This window comes from Pieris napi, chromosome Z (genome assembly GCF_905475465.1).
Source record: "Pieris napi chromosome Z, ilPieNapi1.2, whole genome shotgun sequence".
In the NCBI taxonomy this organism is placed as follows: domain Eukaryota; kingdom Metazoa; phylum Arthropoda; class Insecta; order Lepidoptera; family Pieridae; genus Pieris; species Pieris napi.
In genome coordinates this window covers 6,419,554-6,428,640 of record NC_062259.1, presented here as the reverse complement: position 1 = coordinate 6,428,640, position 9,087 = coordinate 6,419,554, and the positions used below count along the sequence as shown (strand labels likewise).

The 9,087-nt window shown below is 34.2% G+C and overlaps 1 protein-coding gene across 2 annotated transcripts; it reads left to right on the top strand.

Annotated features, from left to right (window-relative positions):
• The first annotated feature begins 316 nt into the window (after positions 1-316).
• LOC125062661 lies at positions 317-8,290 on the top strand. Of its 2 annotated transcripts, XM_047668712.1 has the most exons (7): positions 317-5,066; positions 5,130-5,289; positions 5,483-5,661; positions 6,128-6,319; positions 7,020-7,141; positions 7,639-7,780; positions 8,090-8,290. In XM_047668712.1, exons 1-7 carry the CDS (start codon positions 709-711, stop codon positions 8,259-8,261), a joined length of 5,325 nt encoding a protein of 1,774 aa, XP_047524668.1. In that variant the 5' UTR covers positions 317-708; the 3' UTR covers positions 8,262-8,290. The 2 variants fall into 2 exon arrangements, with proteins under 2 accessions (XP_047524668.1, XP_047524669.1); XM_047668713.1 differs by lacking the exon at positions 317-5,066 and having other exon boundaries at positions 5,071-5,289.
• Positions 8,291-9,087: the final 797 nt, after the last annotated feature.

The following is a 9,087-nucleotide window of genomic DNA, read 5'->3' as shown; positions in this document are numbered from 1 at the left end:
TTTCCACAGAGATACAGTTAGCCGATATGCTAACGAAACCATTGTATGGCCCTAGATTAAAAGAACTTTGCTTACAATTGGGTTTAAAGAATTTATATACATATATTCTCTAAAAACTTAAGAGGGTGTGAAGTATGTATATACTGATTACTGGCATACAAGAAGTTGCCTTAGCAACAATCTCGTTTTAAGAAATATAATTTAGTTTGATTAAAAAATGTCTTATTCAAAAGCCATGTATTTCTGTAATATTAATAAAACCTTTAATCCTGATCTATCTTTCGTATCGACTCATTAAAACTTTACAATATTATTGTTAAAGTTAATATTGCTTTGAGAAAATTTCCCTTAAACATTATTTTCTTTTATACTTCAGTATTGTGAAGGTAGTATACTTTTATGAACTGTCCCAGTAAATAAAATTTACTTAATGACCTATTCTCATACTTATCAAAAATACATAAATCTCATAGAAACCGGTCAAGTTTTAATCAAAACAAAATGGCAAGATTTTTATTTATTATATTAATTTTATGGCTGTATAAGGTTTACTTTATAAAAAAGTAAATTTTAAACCTTATTGTCAGATAATGTCACTGTTTGCTATTGTGAACTTAGATTTTGCACCATTTCTTAATATTTATTTATAGTTTATAATCATAAAACAAATAAATTGTTTTGTAATTAAACAACTACATATATTATAATATGGGGCCTAAAAAACCTGGTAAAGATACAGAGGATGAATATCTCTGGCGCACCTGCATTGAAGAAGCCGCATTAGATGATGATACATGGAAAGTTAAAGTAATTTTATTTGAGGCAGCTGGTAGTGACCAAGACAGATTATACTTAAATAAATTTGAGGTATATGCAGCGGAAGAAAGACGTTTTGTTATAAAAAATATCTGCAAAACTGAAACGATATTTATGGTTAATCAATTGGGCGGGGAAAAAAAAGTTAAGGATGAGAATCTTAGAGTATTCGAAGAAGGCCAGTCTTATTTAAAAGAAAAGCGTGATATTCCGGCAGATATTTTAGCTTTAATAATAAAAAAATTGATATTGAAAATGAAAGATGAATACCTTTTTATTAAACGCCAAAAGCTGGAAGTCAGAGAAGGCATTCGACGTGAGTCTAATACTATGATTAACAGGGCAGAAGTTCGGGGAACTGTTATTGTTAAAGCACCTGAACCAGTTGAACCGGCCCCGGAAATCCCGAAAGGTAAAGGTAAAAAGGGAGAGCAGGAAATTCCAGAGGTTCCAGAAACAGACGAAGATAAAAAGTACAACACGCAACTTCGAGTAAGAGGTGAAGAGTGGAGAGACAAAGTGTACGTAGATGATTTCCCTACAGATGGTCCTAACATTTATGTTGCGGTCACAGGTTTTGTTGAGCCATATCTTGCTGAAAGTCTTATAAAAATAGGAATACCTTTAACAGCCGTAGTACAAATTAGAATTAACCCGGCTGACGTTAGAATACCGTCAAGTTTATTTCGGGCAACGAAACGTGGCCAAAGTCAAACGGATCTTATAATGGAACAGTCATTAAAGTTTTGGGACGATTTGCAGCAATTAAGAATACAAAAACAATCAGCTGATTATTTTAAAGGTACGGCTTTTTTAGAGTATTCTCCTCCTTACTGGCAGAATGAAAACTTATCAGGTGAGTCGGAAAAAATTTACGATGAACTATGTTATCTCATGTACGATGTTCAAGATTTGACTAGGCAACATGTTCATTATTTAGAAAATGTAGATATTGTCAATGTACCAGAAGATGAAAGTGATGGAAAGTTTAATAATTTTTATTGCCGGCTTATTGAAGATATTCCTTTAGAATGCGTAACCGTTTATTCCATTTTAGATAGCATCTTACAAACGGTTTCTAAAAATGACTATTTTGGCGAAACTACAAGTCAAACTTCACTATCTACCGCTGTAACCATCAATCAACCTCGTCAAAATTCAAAAAATGACGATAAGGCAGATAAAGCTGAACATTTAGTAAAAGGCGTGTTTAATGCATTGTGCAGTACTGATGCTAAGACGAAATCGTATCGTATTAGTTACGGTGAAGAATACGAAAACCATAAAAATCCTTTAATTATAAATTTTGGAGATGTAGTTAAATATAATACTTTTCATCTGGGAAATTTAAATCTAGATAATTTGGTAAAATGTATGTTATTTGGGATGCCTACGAATAATTTATGGTGTAGTTACGATTACCCTAGAGGCGAGTTGGAAGCAAAAATTCAATTTCATATTAATATTCTTCTATCGTGTTTTGACAGAACCGATGTAGAAACTACAGAATTAAATAGACTTTTGCATATTTTAGCTTGCCGTAAACTATACAATAATAGAAGTTCCTTAAAAAAGCACCATTTACCGATAAGTACAATAACAGAATTTAAAAAGATATATCTGAAACGTAGTATTCTTGCCGAACCACTTCCAAAATGCAGTTCTGTGTGCCGTGTATTGAGTACGACATCTCCGTCGTTTCCTTCAATGCTTAAGAGTAATGAAGACATCGTGCAGTCTCCAGAGAGTGATGAAGAAACATATCGAATGAAATTTCTTTTTGAATGTCCAGATATAAGTGAGCTGGTGTCGGCGGCTGAAATTGCTAATCGTACGCCTGTTGCGCATATAATTGATGATTTTGAATATTTTGAAGATTTTAGTGGGTCTTGTGCTTTTCAAACAATGACCGAAGCCTTTTATAAATTTAACTGCTTAGACTACAAGTATTGCGAAGTAACGGACTGCCTTATTATGATGTTTTTTAATAGTCATGATTCAGATGGTATATCGCGTGAAGAGTGGCGTTGTCATTTGCCGACTCCATGTTGTTTACAAGACTTCTTTGACTTCGTTCTTGAGGAACAATATGATTGGATACAAAAGGAAGAAAAATTCTACGATGAAGAAATGGCTTTAAAGTCGGAGTCAGAATGCAAAGTATTAACTGGTGAAGTAACTGCGAAATCTTGTGTTGAAAATTCAGATATTCAAATGGAGCTTCTTATAGAGGGATCTTTAAAACACAAGGAATTCATTGAAGCTGAAAATGCGGAGCCAGAAGATTCTGAAATTCAGGATTCTGAATTTAAAAAGTCTACAAAATCTCCATCAGAGTCGGAAATGGAATCTAAAAGTAGTAAAAAAGCTAAGTCACCAACAGCTTCAACGCCAAAACCTCTAAAAAGCTTACAAACTACTGCATCTGCAATGTTTGTAGAAACTCCTAAAAAACCTTTTTCTGGTTATGATTTGGGTGATAGAAGAGTTGAAGTATTTGGAAAAGATTCAATATATTTTTCCCAAGACGGAACTCGAGTTACAAGTACATATTCATTGATGATACCGAATAACCTAGAATATATAAGTTTAAACATAATTCCGGGTAATCGTGATAATACATTTTGGATGCATAAGGCTCTGGGAGATTCTCTTAAACCTGAAACAGTTGATACTTGCGAATCTTTTAGAATTGTTAGTAAGAACAATGTAATTATTTATGTTAAAAAACAATCTTATGAAGTTCCGTTACCTACATTGGCAACTATTTCTTTGGAAAATGCTAAACAGAAAGAAAGCACCGTCAAGTCACCAAATTTATCATCTAAACTTAGCAATACTATACCTCAGTTATTTGAAACTATATCTTTCTACTCGTTATTTGTCACATGGCCTAATGGCCTTGTCACGGAAACTATTCATGAACATAACTCTCACCAAATATCTCATATTAAACAGTATAATATAGCCACAACATCAAACTTAAATGAAGAAATGAGGTGTATAAGTTTAAATGGCGAAGTAGTTGTATTTAAAATAGAGGGTGACATTGAAATATTGCGTCCAGATGGATCATATATACTCATAACAAACTGTCAAAAACGCCGCATCTGCAATGATTTAGAGGAGACCATCAGTGAAACTAGCTCTGAGAAAAACAAAAAAGGCAAAGTTAAAGGCAAGGAAAAACCAAGTAAAGCATCTTCAAAGTCGTCCAAAAATGTAATTATAGAAGAAGATGTATCAGAGAATAAGGTACCTGAATATGAATTAGTAATTGAAGAATATATAACTATTGACACAAATGGCTTAAAAGAGAAATGGATTAATGACAATTCTTTCTTTATTGAAAAATTACTTGTTAGAACCGCAACAGATTATTGTCTGGGTGAAGTGTTTTCTAGAAGAATGGATGGTACTCACATTCTTTTGAATAAGGAAGGCTTACAAAGTGTTACTTTCTCTAATGGGACTCGTATCATTACCCAATATTTCATTGAAGATGAAGAGGTATACCCAGAGTGGAATGAAGAGGAATTACTGTATTTTTCTTTGATTGAGTCTGATACAGGAGATAATGATACTTATAAGTCAAAAGGGTCCGAGTCGCAAAAAAGTGTTGATTTGGAAGAAGCTGATTATAGCAGTAGCTACGTCAGTGAAACTTCAAGAAAGGTTGATGAAGAGGTTAATTTGACTAAAACGGCCCGTACAGATGGATTTGTATCCGTACAAATTTTATATACAATAGAGCATCCCAATTTCACTACAGTTACCATAAACAAATCAAGTGGAAATGTAACAATAGACTCCCCTAACGAAACAAGCGTAACAATAAATAACAAAAACAATTTTAATTTCTTTATGGATAATGTCACAACCGCGTGTTTTAATGGAGAAAATCTTGATATAATTTACGAGGCCTGTTCAGGTTGTCGGTCCAAAACAAAATGCACGGTGAAAATCAAGCATGAGGAAATGTCCAGTGTCACTCAAATCCAACGAAACTGGTTAAAAATGGAAGATTCTTTTGGAAAAAAAATAGTTGTCAACGACGAAGGAAGCATATCAGTGAGCAGCGAAGCGGTATCTGAAGAAGTTCTTGTCGTTGACGAAATCTGTCAAAACGGGGAATCTGTTCAAGTTGGTAAAAAACCAACTCTCAATAAATCCGCAAGCACAATGTCAACGCACGGAAAATGTAGAGAGATATACCAAGCGAAAAATATGAGATACTTTATATTGAAGCGGTAAGTCGTGTACGTACACGGACTCGAAATTCTATTTCTGCCCTTATGGTTTTTCATTTTTAGTGATTTGACCTGTTCTGAATTACTACATCGGTCCGTTGTGGAGGATTACAAGAAGGATTGTCGATGGCAACCATGGTGTTCTATTAATCGTTACAACACATTTGGCGATCACCGAAGCATTGTATCCATATTAACTCCAGTACATAGAAATGAATCGGAGGTATTCTGTCCAATATCTGTATCTAGAAATTAATTATAAATATTGTATTTAAAGAAATTGAATTACACTACACATATAATTATTTAGTATTAGGTATATACAATTTTGTTCAGATAAATTTTCTATGATAATATTTTAAATAATTTGTTTTAAACCTACTCTTGAATTTCATACGTAATTTTTCTTCTCTCAGAAATGGTTAATGGAATCTAAATTGGCAGACAAACCCAAGTATTTAACTTATAAGGATCTTAAGAAGGATAGTGGTAAAGGCTTTTATCATTGGATGCGCCCATATGAAAGATTTAAACCAAAACCACGGAAACCAGATAATGTTCTACCCGATAGGTTGCCTTGTGCCTATTTATTTAGGTGAGTTTCTTTCGAACCCCGTTTATTCTGTTTATCCGGATACGCACACTCACCACTATTCTGAAGGTAACGTCGGTCTGCTAGACTTAGCCTATAGGTACAGTTGATTAATACCCATTGAATATACTTAATATCAATTCGTAATTATTACAACTACTACTACTTGAAAACTAACTTTTGGACATGGCGTATTTTTACCTTACTTACCACATATTTATTAGAAACATGGTATAGTCTTCTCTTAGCTTCGATAAAGTTTAAAGACCTTATATTTTCCTGATAGGGAAAAGACTTTGCTTTCCCAATCAGAACAATTACTTATCTCATGATGTTACCACGCCTTGTGTATGAAGTTATCTTATTCAGAAAAATCTTGTTTTTTGTTTTAACTTCATGATCTCCTTCTATCATATTGTATTTACGCCGCGCTGAGAAGAGATATTTAGATGTTTTAGTTCAACTTTAGAGTCGTGGAGCAACAATGGAATGAAAACGAAAGAGAAGAACTGAAGGGTGGCAAGGAACTTTTGTACGCTATTCTAAGATATCGTCATGTTATAGAGAGTGATAGTAAAACAATTCTAAATATACCAATTATTGACTTACGACCCGAAGATGAACGCCGGACTGACTGTATTATCCAAGCCATCGCTCATAGGTAACAAACTCCGAGATTCCTAAGTAATGTTCAGTAGCGAGGCTTCCTATATATTTTGTAAACAAGTCAAAGTTTGCGCTAAGTTGTAACTTTTTAACCTAACCCCGAATTAAGGATGGTGACGGTTTTTGTATGAAGATGTTTAAGTAAAACTCTTTGCCTGAAGCTGGGTAACAACTGACTTTAATGGTTTAAAATTTAAGCTTGTACCTAACTAACAAAAACAAACTTGGCTTATCTAAGAGTTCAATCTAAATGACACAAGACTTAGCGGGAATGTTAAAATAGAATTTATAAGTGTGGTAAAAACTAAAGCGCTCATATTGGCTTCAAGTGTGCGATGATTGTTTACATTTATGTACGCTTCCAATTTTTAACTAAAATATATTTGTATATGAAGCTTAACTGATGTTGGATTACGTAACTCCCCATAGTCCAGTCTTAAATCTCAGTCTGTTGAATTAAAATCCCTCGTCGATAGGATTTGTGTAACCTGTAACAACTATTGTTTCGCCAGGAGCCGTAGTCATTAGTCATAGTTCAAAAACTTATTCATTTTATAAGAAAACTCTTCAGATAACTAACTCCATATATACATACCTTTATACTTTATACGGACATAGATATGGTCACAGATTCTGGTCATTTGTTCAATTGTATTATCATTAAAAAAATGTAGTGCAAATTCCTTTGATTATAGGACGTATGAAGAGCTGAAGACAAAACTGGCAGAAGACGTTCAAAGTCGTGTCAAAATGACAATCACTACAAAGGAGCCGCCGTCGCAAGAAGAAATGTCTATAGATGGAGAAATGGATGACGGTATAAAATTATATTCGTACAAACCCACTAGGTATATCTGAAAATGGAAAAAATAAGTATCTAGTTTCTATACTTAGGGTAAGATTCAGAAACGAGACTTAACGCGAGGTCTGTCTCCCGTTTGTCAAAAATGTATTTTGTCAAACCAGAGTCATAGTTCAGTTCACACATACATTGAGTTCTACAACACTTCTCCGTACTTCCTTGACCCTTATTTTCTGGATCTTCCAACCAATCAATCTTGGGATCTTTTCGTTTAACTTCAAATTAATGGTCGCTATTGAGAGTGTAGTACCTACCTACTGGAGCCAATGTCTAGCGCTAGATTCTCAAGGATGAAACTCGCTTAACTGCTAGACTTAGCTTTCTACAATATTTCAAGCAAAATACCTATATATTTTATTTCTGAATAAAAATTTAATAATAGGAGTGTTACCACCAGTCGTGGTCAAACTATACATAAATGTTTTATACCATAAAGCAAACATATGTCTTAGGAGAGACGACTGGAGAGTTCAAATCAACAGAAGAAATATCTAGTTTAGTACAAGAAGTGGCAGCGGCTGAAGAGTTGAGCTCCAATCTTAAACGATACTGGCGTCGCCGAGGTGAAGAGTATAAAGAGGAACAGTTTTATCAGTTAGTATGCACCATAGTTCAATTTAACAATTATAACATTAAATATTCTAGGTTAGTCAATAGAGATTGACATATAACTATTATCTCTGCCCGGGCTTTGGGTCGTAGGATTTAGTGTCGTAGAAAAAATAATGCTTGATGATCCTATTAGGAGAGAGCCCTTTTCAATAAGTTTACCTTGATGTTGTATCTAGGTGCCAGTTGCTATCGTATGCTTCACGAGTCTATATATAATTGTATTAATATACTATTAAACATTTTAACGGGTTTTACTTTTTAAGACAGTTACTCCAGTTAGTGTTTTTACAGGTACCTTCTTCGCGAAGGCAGCGTTCCACCGTACTTTAGAAATGTGTTAGGAGGTGCCATCTGGTGGGAAATGAATAACGCGGCAGGCGAAGCGGCGACTGTGGCTGAACGGAAGAAGATGAAATGCCCTTGTCCGGATGAAGAAGTCTCAGATATACCTCCATTTATGTAATAAATAAAATGAGAAAATTTGTTTTATTACTACTGTAGAAACTATTACGTCCCTAATACGTTAAATCACTATCGTAATAGAAACGTTATGATAGATTTTAGTATGGAAGTTAGCAGCGTTCGAATAGAACATTTGGTAATAGAATGTTCTAGCTGTCAGAAGTGACGTATACTAAAACGCTTCAGTTCCTTAGCACAAACTTTAGCATAGTTTTGTCAGACATTCGCCTTTTCTACACATTTAGTATACCTACTATAGGAACTCTCAAAATAGGTTGTAAACAAAACAAATTGTAAGTCTTGAATAAATATGCTTTATTATTACTATAGGAACACTAATTAAATTGATGTCAGATACTCGTAGCAGCTACAGTTGAATTCCATAATCGGGCATATATAAATCTAAATACATCGAGGCTAATACAAAATTCCACTCGTGTCGCCTTGAGGTCCGTCGTTACACATCTGAGCGTTTCCTAAAAACCCTTATGCCGCAACCAGCCTATGATGGATAACCTAGAAAAGAGAAATTTACACAATTTATCAGTGCTTGACGAAGTATTCATAGACTGACTGGAACACCAATTTCAAAAAAATTCGAACAAAGAAATCTTGTATTCAAAAAATCATTCGTGCTTATTTGCTATTTATTTTTCGAAAGGAACCTTTTTTGTTGCGTTTGAGTTCAAGTCTAAGATTAACAAGATGACTCCCTTCTCTCTCGCAGACTTGCTTCTCTTAGCGATGTCCACTGTTGGGCATAGGGTCCGCCTCGGTATGTAACTTGTCCAGATGTTTCATGATAGAACAGAAATAACATTGAATAT

Bases quoted from the DNA above. Each gene is read 5' to 3' on its own strand.
- LOC125062661 (XM_047668712.1), top strand. From the start codon at position 709: ATGGGGCCTAAAAAACCTGGTAAAGATACAGAGGATGAATATCTCTGG. The intron at 5,290-5,482 runs GTATTCTGTCCA...TTCTTCTCTCAG, and splicing joins TACATAGAAATGAATCGGAG to AAATGGTTAATGGAATCTAA. The intron at 6,320-7,019 runs GTAACAAACTCC...CTTTGATTATAG, and splicing joins ATCCAAGCCATCGCTCATAG to GACGTATGAAGAGCTGAAGA.